General features: G+C 41.0%; 1 protein-coding gene across 1 annotated transcript in view; it reads left to right on the top strand.

Moving 5' to 3' along the window:
* The window catches only part of IPO11 (importin 11), a 182,199-nt gene extending 169,036 nt beyond the window's left edge, over positions 1–13,163 (top strand). Inside the window, exon 30 of the mRNA XM_024578651.4 lies at positions 11,833–13,163. Coding sequence (XP_024434419.2) covers positions 11,833–11,997 — 165 coding nt within the window. The 3' untranslated portion in view covers positions 11,998–13,163. The remainder of the gene's footprint in view (positions 1–11,832) is intronic.
* The last annotated feature ends 2,325 nt before the right edge of the window (positions 13,164–15,488 follow it).

Below are 15,488 nucleotides of genomic sequence, written 5' to 3'. Positions count from 1 at the left end.
TCCAAGTTCTAAATGTTGTTTGCTGCTTGTTAATACACCTCCCTTATCTTCACTTCTAGGTGATGCTGAAGTTTACAAAAGGCTGTCATAAGGCATAACTTTACGTGAGGCTGACTGTATAAAAAGTAGTAAATATTTCAAGTTGCAGATTTAATATAACTTTCCTTACAAGTGAGACTCTAAAAATCAATGTTAAACCTTTCCAAAATCTTGGAAATACACAGTTGCAATGAGTAAATTAGGTTTTACAACCTGCAGAGTTGCAAGTAACATTAAAGCAATCCAAGAGGATAGGAAATAATGAAATGAAATAATCTGAGGTATAATAAAGACTCAAATTGATAACCAAGCAGGTCCTGAGATAGCAGTTCTTTTTGTGATAGAACTAAAATGTTAATCAAAAAATAGTGTGTGATCCAGGGGTTAAGATTTTTCACAGTAGGCTACATAATAGTAATGAAAAGACACTGGAAAGAAAATTCTATTGAAAATGCCCTTGGAACTAAATAAAGTAATGGCTTCTGAGTTTTGGTTTTTGAGATTTCAGATTAATTGCCTACTGGCATCAGTATTGTTCTTGAGTATTACAAAGTGGGTAGCCTCATTATTTCTTCATTATTTACTTGCATTGTTACTAAAAACCTTAATCAGGAAGAGTTCAGTAACCTTGCCCATGTTTACTTTTAACAATGTGGCATTGATACAGTGTAAATAAAGTCTTCATGCTTATAGATGAAGGATGTGGCCTAGTTTGGGAGAACATTTTTCAGTAATTTAGGTTAGACTCCAGTGACCATCATTAGACTATGGTCTTGCTCTTCCTTTTGCTGCGTTCTTTCTTTCAGTAAATTATTGGTAATGCGAATTTTGTTTTTACAAGGAGAGCCTGTCTTTTGAGACAAAGGGAATTAAGAAGCCTTTTCCAAGCATTGTACTGCATAAGGAAGTTCCTATTTTGAAGAGGTTTTTTAAAAAATTAGAAAAGTAATCTATACTTATTTTAAAATCACAAAATTATGATGTGAAATACCCTTTCTTGAAGGTAGTAGCCTTTACTAACATTGTGATATATATCTTTCCAAACATTTTATATCCATATATAAACATCTGTATGTAGTTCACAAATTAGCAATAGTATACATTCTATGACGTTACTTGATTCTTCTTAAATGTCATACATACATGAGCGTATTTCCAAGTGCGTAAATTTAAATTTGCATCATTTTTTAATAGTGCATGGGGTGACCTTCCGCTGAACGGCGCTCTGTCCCGCTTACCTCTTGAGAGCAGTTTTTAATGGGCGGTCCACAGACAACCGGGGGTTCCCAAAACCCTTCCGAGAATATAGCTGTTTCATGAAAACACTGAGATTGTTTTTCATTGTGTGAGCATTTGTACCGTTATGCAAAAGCAATCTTTGATACCCAGCGATGGTGTAACGCTAGCATTTTAGCAACAGTAAGGGCACTGGCAGGCGGCAAACTGTACTCAAGTTGTCATATTCACACTACCGTACACCCCCACTTCTGTGTTCTCTGAAGCCACTTTTATTTAAGAATGTCCTTGATGAAGCACAAAATTAATTTGATTAAATTTGTGCTCTTGGGTACAAATTTTAAAATATTCTCTGTGTCGGAATGGGAATAGTCTGTGGCAGTGGTTGTCTTGAGGAAAAGTATTTCTGTGATTGAGCTGTGAGCTGAATTAACTGCCTTTTTCATGTAACACTGTTGAAGGCGGAACAATGGCTGACAGATGGCGTCATCATTCAGTTTGGGTGTTTCGCGTACATCTTCTCAACAGCAGACCCATTACACTGGCCAGTGGCACAGTTGGTTGGAGCGCTGTCCAGTGCAGGTTTGATTCCCGCTCAGGGCACATACCTAGGTTGCAGGTTTGATCCCTGGTCAAGGTGCATATGGGTGGCAAATAATCGATGTTTCTCTCTTTCAAAGAAAATTTTTTAAATCAATAAATGTCCTTGGGTGGGGATTAAAAAAAAATAAAATAAAATCTGGTACAACTATAACAACCATAACTCATTCATGACCACACCATAGATTACAAGGGTTTCATGCATTATCATATGGGAATAAAGAATTTTTTAAAAAACAATTAGAAAACACTTAATAAAATGGCAATAACTACATAACTATCAATTTAAATCCAAATAGATTAAATGTTCCAATCAAAAGACAAGTGGATAAAGAAGAGGTGGTGCATATAACCAATAGAATATAAAAGAGAATGAAATCTTAACCATTTGCAACAACACCGACAACCAAGAGGGTATTATGCTAAGTGAAATAAGTCAGACAGAGAAGGACAAATACCATTTGATTTCACTTATATGTGGAATCTGCAAAATAAATGAACAAAACAGAAACAGAATCATCGATACAGAGAACCAAACTGATAGATGTCAGATGGGAAGGAGTTGGATGGCTGGTGAAAAATGGTGAAAGGATTAAGAACTACAAATTAGCAGTCATAGAATACTCAGGGCTGTAAAGTACAGCTTCGGGAATACAGTCCGTAATATTGTAATAACTACTCTGTGCAGTGTCAGATACGTACTAGACTTATTGGGCGATCACTTCATGAGTTACATTAAGGTCTAACCACCATGCTGTATACCTGGAACTAATACAATGTTGAATGTCAACTGCAATTGAAATTTTTTTAGTAAAAAAAGGGAAAAAAATTTAAAAGCTGCATTAAACTTTTGGATGGTAGGGGATTTAGACAGTGGGAAAACAAGTCACTGCCATTGCCCTGTGTGCACGCAGTACAGCTGCAGGAGCTCCGAGTGCCGGCCTGAAGCGAAAAGGGAAAGGAAGCCCTGAGGAGCCCCTAAAAATTGGTGGTGGTAAATGGGTGTTTTAAATGGCATGTGTCTTAGTCTACTATCTGTATTATTTTACTTTTCATGAATATGAAAATATTAGAGGTGTTTGTTGAGTTCACTTGAGATTTAGTCCTCAAAACTGTTTTTTTCAAAATTTTCTATAGCTGTGTTTATGTCTTGGATGTACATCAGAATCACTGGGGAAGCATTTTAAAGTCCTGGGGCCTGAAACCAATTAAGTCAGAATCTCTAGAAGTGGGACTTAGACATCAGCATTTTTTACAGGTCCTCAGCTGATTCCCAGTGTGCCATTGGGGAGTGGGTGGGTCAAATCCGTGTAACAGCCCGGCTTGAGTTGGGGTGGGGCCACAGCTCATTCTGCAGCATTGAGCTGAAGTAGACCAGTTTTTGTCTAAAAGTTTTCTGTGTTGCTCTGCGGTCCTTTTCCTGGTTCTCAGGGCATGAGCATGCTTTTTGGAGAAGCTTTTTGTGTGCGTGCTTATTGGCCTTTACCAGGTTGCTGGCTTCTTCAGCTCCAAATGTGGGATACTTGAGGCGAGAAGATAGCCAGGGCACTCAGCACTGGTTGTCCCTTGGCTCTGGGGTCCCCGAGCAGTCTGCCTTCTTCCCTCCACCTTTTAGAGTCTGAAGTTTTTTATATAATATCCAGGGTTTTTTGGTTATATGGTTCACCTTTGAACAACATAGGTTTGAATTTCATGAATCTATTTATATGCAGATTTTTTCAGTAAGTATTTTGGAAAATGTTTTTTGAGATTTGTGACAATTTGAAAATTTGCAGACAAACCATGTAACCTAGAAATACCAAAAAAAATTGAGAAAAACATATATGTCAGGAATATCTAAAATATGTGTAGATACTAGTCTATTTTATGATTTACTACTATAAAATATACATAGATTTATTATGAAAGTAAAATTTTTCAAAACTTACGCCCATTAGCACAAGACTGTACACAGCATTATTCACAGTTGAGAGAATCGTAAGCAAATGTAAAGATGCAGCATTAAATCATAATACTGTATGTAAAGATGCATAAAACTAACTGTAGTATATACTCTACTGCTGTAGTAATTCTGTAGCCACCGCCTGTCACTGAGGCACTGGGCTCAAGTGTTGGCGAGTAATTGATTAAAACTCTGTGCAGCGCTAATCTCCCGGGGAGCAGTTTCTCTCTCCAGCAAATCGCATATTGCAATGGGAACTGATCTCTTCCAATTCTCACGTATTTTTCATCATGTTTATTAGTTCAGTACTGTAAACCTTGAAACACCAGAGGACCCATACCAAGTGCCACTAGTGATGCTGGACTTGTTCCCCAAAAGCAGAGGAAAGTCATGACGTCAAATTGCTTGACATGTGCTGTAGATTGAGGTCTGCCGCTGTGGTTCCCGCCATCTCAAGATAAAAGAATCCAGCGTAAGGACTGTTGTAAAAGAAGAAAAGGGCATTTACGGTGCCATTGCTACAGCTACGCCAGCAGGTGCAAAAACTAGACTTTTTGCAAAATACCTTTTTACCTTGTATTGAAAATGCAGCTTTTACGTGAGTGCAGGAGCTTATTTTACATGAGCTTATTGCTATAAGAAGGGCATGCTAAAGACTCTAATGTGATTCAAGAAAAAGTGAACTCATTATATGTCAACTTAAAAGGAAGGTGAAGGATTCAAAGCTGGAGAATTTAATACCAGCAGAGGATGATTTGATAATTTTAAGGAGGCTTGGTTTAAAAAAATATCAAGGTAACAAGGAGAAGTAGCTTCTGCTGACCAAGAGGTAGCCGATGAGTCCCTAGACTTCATTCAGAAATTACTGAGGAGAAAGGATATCAGCCTGAACATTTTCCTAATGCAGACAGAAGTGCCCTGTTCTGAATACAAGTGCCATTTACTAGTAAGGAAGAGACACGGGCACTAGGATTTAGGGTAGGAAGGAGCAGGCCAGATCTGTTTTGTGCAAATGCAGTTGGGTTTATGATCAGGGTTGCCTTGTCTGTAAAGCTGCTAACCCGTGACACTTGAAAGGAAAAGATGAACACCAGCTGCCAGTCTTTCGGCTATGCAACAAGCAGTCTAGATAACAAGAACCCTTTTCTCTAGGTCGTGCCCATTGATGCTTTGTCCCTGAAGTCAGAAAGTAGCTTTCCAGCAAGCCTTTTAAAGTTCTTTGGGTATTGGACAATGCCCTGGCCACCCAAGACCTCATGAGTTCACACTGAAGGCATGTCTCCGTGGTCTGCTTGCCTCAACACAATGTCTCTCATTCAGCTTCTAGATCAGGAGTCATAAGGACTTTTAATAAGGCTCGACTCACGCGGCACTCTGTGGAAAGAATCGTCAGTGCTATGGAAGAGAACCCCACTAGAGAGAACATCGTGAAAGTCTGGAAGCATTGCTCCACTGAAGGTGACATCGCTGTTACAGAAAAGGCTGTGGAAGGCATCATACCGGAACAATAAATTCCTGCTGGAGAAAACTGCGTCCAGATACTGTGCATGAATTCCTAGGATTTATGTCGGAGCCAATAAAGGAAATCACGGCAGAAATTGTAGATATGGTGGGGGGGGAGGAAAATGTGGGGGTGAAGGGTTTCAAGCTATGGTTCTTGTAGAAATTCAAGAGCTAATAGACACTGCACCAGAGGAATTAATAGAAGACAGCTTGATGGAGAAGAATGTCTCCGAACCAGTGCCAGACAGTGAGGAAGACAATGCAGAGGCAGTGCCAGGAAACAAATTGACATTAGACAGTCTGGCAGAAGTCTTCTGGCTATTCAAGACCAGCTTCTTTAACATGGACCCTCTGTGACGTGGCCACTGAAACTAAGTGGAGAAACAATTGATACTATTTAGAAACAGTTACAGAGAAATGAAAAAACAAAGAAGTCAGACAGAAATTGCCATGTATTTCTGTAAAGCACACTAAAGGTGCTTACCTGTCCTGCCTCCCCTTCTACTTCCTTCACCTCTTCTGCCTGGGCCACCTCTGAGACAGCAAGACCAAGCCCTCCACCTCCTTCCCCTGCCCCTTGTCCTCCTCTTTGGCCTACTCAACATGAAGACAAGAGGAAGATCTTTATGATGATCCACTTCCACCTAATGGATAATGATCACCATGCCATATAATTAATAAACTTACCTGCTGTGTATGTGTGTGTCTTCTGTGACAGTAACTAATAAATTTATTAACTGTATGGAACTGTGTGAGACATTTTGGTGGCGTCATCGTTTAAGGGTTCATCGTGTGGGACATTGTGTGCAAGTTCTGTGTGGGTGTGGACGGCCTGTCCTCCCGTGGGCATAAGGTGAGCCATATTTAATGTAAAGTTATTAACATGCTAGGGTTCCTTTTAGTATTTTATAACTTTGCTTTTAAAGGATTATGTTACTATATATTATGCTTCTCTTGCAATTGGAGAAACTGAGTATCAGCCTATCATCACAGGTGAGTGGCTTTTTAAAAAATGTAACTTCTCGATGATTGAGAACCAAGATGGCGGCGTAGGTAGACTCACTGCGCCTCCTCGCACAACCAGAACTGACAGAAAATTGAACGGCAAGGAAGTCCGACACCAAGTAGATAAAAAAATAAACACTCATCCAGACCGGTAGGAGGGGCAGAGACGGGCACCGGGGCAGAGAGGACTCGCATGGCCATGGTGGGACCGAGACTGGCGGAATGTGGGACGAACGGGGCAGGCAGTCCGACCACTAGCGGACCCTGCGGCCCCACATCGCACACAGATAAACCAGACAAACGGCTGGGAACGAAGCAGACCACGCAACCCAGGGCTCCAGCTCCGGGAAATAAAGCCTCAAACCTCTGATTCAAAATGCCTGTGAGGGTTGGGGCAGCAGCAGGAGAGACTCCCAGCCTCACAGGAGAGGTCGTTGGAGAGACCCACAGGGGCCTAGAGTGTGCACAGGCCCACTTACTCGGGAACCAGCACCAGAGTGGCCCAGTTTGATTGTGGGTAGCCGAGGGAGTGGCTGAAATCCAGTGGAGAGTGGAGCCGGTGCCATTGCTCCCTCTTGGCCCCTCCCCCACGTACAGTGTCACAACGCAGCCACCAGCGTTACCCCGTACCCGGGAACACCTAAGGCTCCGCCCCTTTAAGTAACAGACACGCCAAGACAAAAAGAAAAAAAAAATGGCCCAAATGACAGAACACTTCAAAGCTCCAGAAAAAATACAACTAAGCGAGGAAGAGATAGCCAACCTATCAGATGCACAGTTCAAAACACTGGTTATCAAGACGCTCACAGAACTGGTTGAATTTGGTCGAAAACTAGATGAAAAAATGAAGCCTATGCCAAGAGAAGTAAAGGAAAATGTACAGGGAACCGGGAAAATGTATAGGGATGCGAAGGAAACTGGGACTCAAATCAACGGTGTGGACCAGAAGGAAGAAAGAAACACCCAAGCAGAAAAGAATGAAGAAACAAGAATTCGGAAAAATGAGGAGAGGCTTAGCAACCTCCAGAACATCTTGAAACGTTCCAACATCCAAATTATAGGGGTGCCAGAAGGAGAAGAGGAAGAACAAAAAATTGAAAACTTATTTGAACAAATAATGAAGGAGAACTTTCCTAATCTGGCAAAGGAAGTAGACTTCCAGGAAGTCCAGGAAGCTTAAGAGAGTCCCAAAGAAGCTGGACCCAAGGAGGAACACACCAAGGCACATCATAATTACATTCCCCAAGATTAAGCAGAAGGAGAGAATCTTAGAAGCAGCAAGAGAAAAGGGCACAGTTACCTACAAAGGGGTTCCCATAAGACTGTCAGCTGACTTCTCAAAAGAGACCTTACAGGCAAGAAGGGGCTGGCAAGAAGTATTCCAGGTCATGAAAGGCAAGGGGCCTACATCCAAGATTACTGTATCCAGCAAAGCTATCATTTAGAATGAAAGGGCAGATAAAGTGCTTCTCAGATAAGGTCAAGTTAAAGGAGTTCATCATCACCAAGCCATTATTATATGAAGTGTTATAGGGACTTATCTAAGAAAAAGAAGATAAAAAATATGAACAGTAAAAATGACAGCAAACTCAGTTATTAACAACCACACCTAAAACCAAAACAAAAGAAAACTAAGCAAACAACTAGAACAGAAACAGAACCACAGAAATGGAGATCACATGGAGGGTTGTCAATAGGGGACTGGGAGGGGGAGAGAGGGGGGAAAGGTACAGAGAATAAATAGCATAAATGATAGGTGGAAAATAGACAGGGGGAGGGTAAGAATAGTGTAGGAAATGTAGAAGCCAAAGAACTTATAAGTATGAGCCATGGACATGAACTATAGGGGGGGAATGTGGGAGGGAGGGGGGTGGGCAGGATGGAGTAGAGTGAAGGGGCGGAAATGGGACAACGGTAATAACAATCAAATATATCAAAAAAAATGTAACTTCTCAGTGTACTATATTATGAATGTGACTGCAATACGGTATGACAAAAATTTTATAATTAGGTCATTAATGTACAGGCTAGTTTATTTTGAACCAATAGTATCAATTATATGTGGTCCCCATAAATCAGTTGGTTGCTACCTCTTCATTATCAGTGCATGAATTGTTATACCCCGTAAATAAACAGGGTTTTCTTTTTCACATCTTCTCGTTTTTGATGTCTGTTGTTAGTAACACTTATAATATCTGCAGTGTATCGTGTAGGACAGTATTGATGTGAGCACTGACAGGTGACGTAAACTTACGGTATCATAAGTACAGTACAATTCTGTAAATGTGCTTCCTCTTCCTTGTATTTTCTTAACAGTTTCTTTTCTGTAGCTTACTTTATTGTCAGAATACAGTATATGGTACAAACAACATACAAAATACATTAATTGACTGTTTATGTTTTCAGTAAGACTTCTGGTCATCAGTAAGCTGGTAATAAGTTTTGGGGGAGTAAAAAGTTATCTGCGGATTTTTGACTGCATGGGGGGGGCGCAGAAGGGCAGGTGCACCTCATCCCGACATTCTTCCGTGGTCAATCGTACTTGGCTGGTGGAAGAGTCAGAAAAAGAATTCTATTCCATTATTTAGAGTAGACAGGCATCTACTTCACATCTATCTTCGCAGTGTATTTTTTTCCAATAGTACATTTATCTTAATTATACCATATTTTGCCATGTATAATGCACACTTTTTTGCCCAGGTTTTTTGAGGGAAAAATAAGTATGCACATTATACATGAGTAGTACTAATTATATAAATGTTTTTAATTCTTTTATTTATGCTTATGCATTAAAAGTGTAACTCTAGAAAGCAGTAACAACATCCATATGCAAAATAATACTCTGGAATATGATAATTGGTTTTGTTTCTAAATGTAAATGAATGAAAAGATGAAAGCAAGAGATTTTTTTCCCTGAAAGTTTGGACCAAAGTTGTGGGTGCACATTATAAACAGTAAAATATGGTAATTATTAGAAAACTAGTTATTTTCTGAAGAATATACCACCTGGTAAACATGGTAGGTATTCTATATTTTTTCACGTTAAATTAGATAATTCAGTTTATTATGTTTGGAATTTTTTGTGTAAAAGTACTAGTTTTGAAGATGCTGTTAGTGCCTTCTGTGTCTCAGTTCTGTTGACTGTGGGCCATGGCACATTCATAGAAATGATATCTGGACTCTTAGTGGGTGTGTTGCAGTGACTCTTCCTTAGAGAATCTGTTCCATATACTTCCTCAGAAGACAGTATTAAGAGCTGTGATTAGTGAATTCCACAAACCAAAATAGACCTTTCTTTTTACTAACTTGGTTTCTTTAAACTTGAAGTCTGTTTTTAAGCTCTGGGAAACTGTGCAGTTGGAGATTCTGTAAGTCCTTTTTTATTTCCCTTTTCCACTCCACAACTCTCTTTTTAATCTTCATATAACTGATAGATAATGCACTTAAAAAATCACCCTGGCGGGTGTGGCTCAGTGGATTGAGCATCAGCCGGAGAACCAAAGGGTCACTGGTTCGATTTCCAGTCAGGGCACATGCCTGGGTTGTGGGCCAGGTCCCCAGTAGGGGGCGTGTGAGAGGCAACCACACATTGATGTTTCTCTCCCTCTCTTTCTCCCTCCCTGCCCCTCTCTAAAAAAGTATATACATAAAATCTTTTTTAAAAGTGTGTGTGTGTGTATATATATACACTAGTGTATTGTTACGCCATACCTTGTGGGTTCAGTATAGTGATGCTTTTCCTATTTATTAATCTGTTGGAAATTAAAGTGTGGTGATGTGATAAATTAACTGTTCACGTTTTTTATAGCAAATTGAAACAGCATTTAAACCGTAGTCATCATTTTTATTATATTAGTTGGAGTGACTTGTTGGATATCGATTTAAAGCTCAGCTGCCTTTCACTTGTAGCAGATAATTCATGATATTCATGATAACTCAACAAAGTCCACATCCTTTTTATAAGAGGCCTATTCCTTAGTAATTAAAATAATACTGAACATTACTGTATGTTGCTTAAGGAAACAAATGTTTTTTAAATATTCATCTTCAGTTTCTGTGCATTTCGTAGAATGGTATCTTCAGGCTTGTGAACGCAGGGCGGTCTCTGCAGTTCTGCTTGGTGGCCTCTCTCCTGTCCATCTTCCAGGAAGATGAGGCTGAAACCGCTGCCGCCAGTTTGTGCTGTAGCTCGGGAGTGGTCACATAAGGGGTTAACTGCAAATACATGCCACCTGTGCCGCTGCCTCTCGCTTACATTTTCCATTTGTGGTCGTTATTTTAAAATCTATTTACATTGATCAAACAGTGCTGTGATTCAGCTGTTTCATCGACCTAGAATGAAATTGAGGATCAGTAAAGAGAAGCTCTCTGCAGCCATATTAGGCACAAAAACTCACATACTTCAAATCTCGCAGATAATCAGGTTTATCGAAAATGAGAGAGATGTACAGCTTAAAGCAAAGGTGTTACTTTTTAATTTTTAAATTACAAAGAACTTAATGATAACACTAGTAGTAACAACAATACCACAAGCTGAAAACACACCTTGAAAAACTGGTACAAACCGTAGTCATACAATTGCCTGTGCCCTTTACTAGTTCTGAGATGGCGATCCTAAAGAAGCATTCTGCATGTAGAGCAAAGGCTGCGTGACATAGCAGCATGGAACAGTCTTTGTGATCGATTTTTCAGCAAAATCATGGTTACAGTTGTCTTTAAACTGTACTGTAATTACCTCAACATGCCTATAAGAAAAACATTGTGACACAGATTTAAAATTCTTAAACTGTATTAGAGTCATTCTCTGTGTGTGATAATGTACATGCAAAGAGCAGTTCTGTGTTTGTGCGTGTGTGTGTGTGTCTGTCCAGCCACAGGCTCAGAAAAGACAAGAGGCCACATGTTTTCTCTTGACTATTATCTGTAGGGAGTGGAGTGATGGTCTATTTTTAATTTAATTGTATTTCTTCTGTTTTCCAAATATCCCAGTGGGACAGGAGGAGTTTAAGCTTGTTTTGTTTTTTATTTATTTTATTCATTATTTGTATATCTCTTTCTCTTTTTAAACCAGAAGCATATACGTGAATGTGAATAGCACAACCATCCAGGATGGGGAGGATGTCCTGTTGGTCCTGAGGGCTTCCCTGCCACCAGAGTACCTGGTTCTCCTAAAAGGAACCCTGGACAGCTGTGTTTGAGTGCTCTTCAGCATTCCTTTTGGGGTACTTTGTGGCAGGTTTTGGTTCTTTACTTGGATGACCCCTCAGCTGTTGAAAAACTGGGCTGATCATTCAACTCACACTCAGAGGCCCTAGGGAACTGAGATTAGACAAATTCAGTGAATTTCCTTGACAAACTCCCACAATGAGGCTGTTTTAGAGTCTCTTGTAAGAGGGGAGGCAGGAGCAGTTGTGTTGCTGTGGAAGAGATTATGAGGAAGTTTAGTCACTTGTGAGAGGGACTTGTTTTGCCGTTTTGATCCAGTGTGGCTCCTCTCTGTCCCACAGCTGGCCCTGAAGGACCCAGTGCACACAGTGTCCTTGCAGCAGTTCATCTACGAGAAGCTCAAGGCCCAGCAGGAGCTACTGGGAGAGCAAGGCTTCCAGTCCCTCATGGAGACAGTGGACACAGAGATCGTCACCCAGCTCCAGGAGTTTCTGCAGGGTTTCTGAGAGCACACGACAACTCGTGGCTGCCTCCCCTTTCCGAAAGCCAGGGAACCCAGCCTGCCGTCGTGTGGAAGAGCCTGCTGAGACGCGATGAAACACTGTGTATGAAAATATAGAAGCCAAGACCACACTTTTTTTACTACAAAATTCATTGAATAAGTGTAAATTCCACATAGCTAAAATCACAAACCTATTCCTCAAAAGAATATAATTTTATATTTATGAGGAGCTCTGTGTTTACTAGATATAGATTTAATGACAATAGCCACTTAGTTTCCTGTTAAGAGAAGAAACTATTTGATTACTTTTAAATCATGTACTCTTAACGCTTGAGAAGATGAAGGTTAATATCTGAGATGGTTTTCTGCAACCAAAATTAGTTAAATTTGGCTGCCTTATCCCTTTTTTAAGCTAATAAAACTACTAGTTTGAAAAATGACAGAGCTATTCAGATGCAATTAAAGAAATTTGTGTACCAGGCAACACTGTATAAATAGTGACAAATACACACTGCAAGTGAGTCGCTTTCATCTGACATAGAAAATACGTTTTATCAGACAAATGCTTTTATTTTCATTCTAGTAATTTGATACGGGAATTAGTAAAGGGATTTTTTTCCTCATTTGATGTGGAGTAATTACATGTAGTCTTTAAATGCACATCGTAAGGCCTGCAGAGAGAACCTGTGCTACTGCAGTACCGGGAGGGAGCCCTCCCTGGGTCATGGTTTGGTCCTGGTTCCTTTGTTCCTCCGAAGGCCTGGAGCCCCGGGGGCACCAAGAAGACCCGTGCTGTGACGTGGCTGTTGGGCACTTACCCACCCCAGGCTCCTCAGTGCCGGGCTGCGCCTCCGAGGACCCAGTGGCAGTCCCCAGGGTGCCAACACTGACGTGACAAGTCTTCCTTCCTTGTTCCTCCAACACACAGCGCCAAAAAAGGGGAAAAGAGAGAAGTCAAAGCCTTACTCTGTTTTACTTGCCATTTATTGTAAGGAACCCTTAAAGCGTTTTTAAGGAAATATTCAAAAGCTGCACTTCTGTACAGTGTTGGGTACAGTGCGTACCGCTGCCTCCTTGTAAGCTGGGGAACCCAGAGTGTACGGCAACATTGGGTGTTTTCAGCAAGAGAAAGGAAATACGGTCCAAATTAAATTTTCCAAAGATACCCTACCTTTGATTTGTCTGGTTATTTTTCCTCACCAAAAACAAGGGTTCATAAAAACTTCCCAGTGGATTTGAAAGAGCAGCTCGCTTTCATGCTCTGGTGTTGGCACTGTCCTGAAAGCTGGCAAGTCCTGGTTACCCCTTCAGTTCCTCCGGACAGATTACGTTATAGTGTTACAGCAAGCACTGCTGAACTAGCTACTTTGAACCTAAAAAACTTATCTCTGGGAAGGAGTTTTTTGGTTTTTTTTTTTAATCAAAGGTCAAAATAGCTTTGTAAATAGCTCAAAAAAATTCGTGTACCTTAAATTTTTAAGTTCTCGATTAAGACATAAAATGTCACTACTGCTTTACAGAACTCTGTTCATTCATGCAGCCTTCTAGCAAACTTGTTAGGTTTAGGACAAAGAGCTGAGCCAGGCCCCTGGTCAAACTGCAGCTCTTGTTACGAGGTCTGTCCCATACACATCCTCCTTTTCTCTTACTCCACATTCCAGAGTTCTCTCACCCTCTGACAGGGCCCAGGTGGCTAACAGTAACATCTTAAAGTTTTGTTAAGTTGTCCCTCCCTCCCCCCGCCCACCCCTCACACACACACTTGAGGAGCCACATCTTTAGGTGTTAAATTACATTATAGTTTCCATTGAAGAGTCTTCCCGTTGGGTCTTTACCTATTCCTTTATTCAGCCAGGATATGCCGAGTTCCTGTTCGGTGCCACGATGCCCCGCTAAATTCTGGGACCAGCACAGGGTACTTACCCACGGAATTTCACCGCCCCTGGGAACACGCACCAGCGTGATGTGAGGAAGCAGTGGTTCTGGGCGCAGGGTGTGTTCAGGAGCTGCCTCGGAAGAAGGCTGTTTACAGCAGAGGAGGATGTTGGCGCTGTTGCATTTGATGTCCATTTAAAAACTGCTGTCAAAGTTTGCCGAGGTCACTGTAAAGTAAAGGTCACTGTACTAAAACTGGGCAGCTCTCCGATTCCAGACTTAGACCTGTTTGAAATTACTCTGACATACAAAGTCATCAGTGAGATTGTGAAAGTGTTGGAAGCTCTATAACCTCACAACTAATTCCTAGTAACATGAATTAAGCATGAGGCTGACCAGCTAAGGGTAATGGGCTTCAGTTCTACGAGCTTTATGAATCCCAGCTGCATAGAAATGTAAACGTTGCAGAGAGCTGACGAAAGGAAGACAAGAGACGCGTGTCACGAAAGATGAAACTCTTCTTCTCCCGTCCTTAGAACACACATTTGTGGGAGTGTTGAAAGAAATAGTATAATGAACACCAGGATACTCATGGTTTGGATTCACCAAATTCTTTCATTTTGCCACATTTATCTCTTTGTACATACACACACACATACATATTGTATGCACTTAATTTTGTTGAATCGTTTGAAAGTAAGTTTTAGACCCTGCACCCCCGATACTTCAGCATACCTCTAAGATGGCATTTCTCTACTCGTCCACTAATACCTAAGGAAATATTAATATCTAGCAAACAGTTCGAATTCCAATTTTCCCAAACGCCCCAAAGATGTTTCTTACACGATGGTTGGTTGGTTTACCATCCAGAAGTCATCGAACGTTTGCGGATTGGATTTGGCTGTTTAGTTTTGAAATCTGGAATAGTCCTTTTTTCATGTCTTTTTTCATTGGCTTTTCTGAAGAATCCAAGATAGTTGTCTTACAGGATGTCCGTTACTGTGCAGCGCTCCTAATTGTTTTCTCGTGATTGGATTCAGGTTAGTGTTCTCTGGCAGCCAGACTCAGTAGCGTTCGCTGCCCTGGCAGCTCATCAGGAGGCGGCAATGTCAGGTCGTCTCCGTTGATGCTACGACCATGGTTAAGGTGAAGCAACATGATAAATACAAGTTCAGAGAGAACCTTACAGTCCTAGAAATTTTCAGTGGTGGTTTGGTTTTGTTTACCTCAGAGCTCTTAACCACTACTAGTTTGCCTTTCATTTAGCAAGAGTTCTGCAATTTTATTTTAACCTAGGAAAGCCATCTGATTGAGCAGTGTGAAGGATATATTGAAGCTGGCGTGGTTTCGTCAGTCTTGTATCTTAAGCTCCATTGTCGTTAGGGCACGCCCCTTAGCCAAGAGTCATCGACTTCTCGTCCCCTCTCCTCCCCTTCCCTGCCACTCTCCCCGCACCCCCTTGTGTTTTTAAGAGGCTTGTAGCTCTTTGGGAATGCCAGTGGCACCTGAACGCACCGCTAAGTGAAAAGTCATGAAGGCAAGCATCGCCTTGCCCATTTCATTACCAGAACACCCTTTTTGGATTTGTAAACTGTTGGCAAAGAAGCGAATATGCAGGAA

The sequence above is a fragment of the Desmodus rotundus genome, chromosome 1, assembly GCF_022682495.2.
Source record: "Desmodus rotundus isolate HL8 chromosome 1, HLdesRot8A.1, whole genome shotgun sequence".
NCBI classification, from domain to species: Eukaryota; Metazoa; Chordata; class Mammalia; order Chiroptera; family Phyllostomidae; genus Desmodus; species Desmodus rotundus.
The sequence above is the reverse complement of the archived record's forward strand: the minus strand, read 5'-3'. Positions and strand labels throughout refer to the sequence as shown.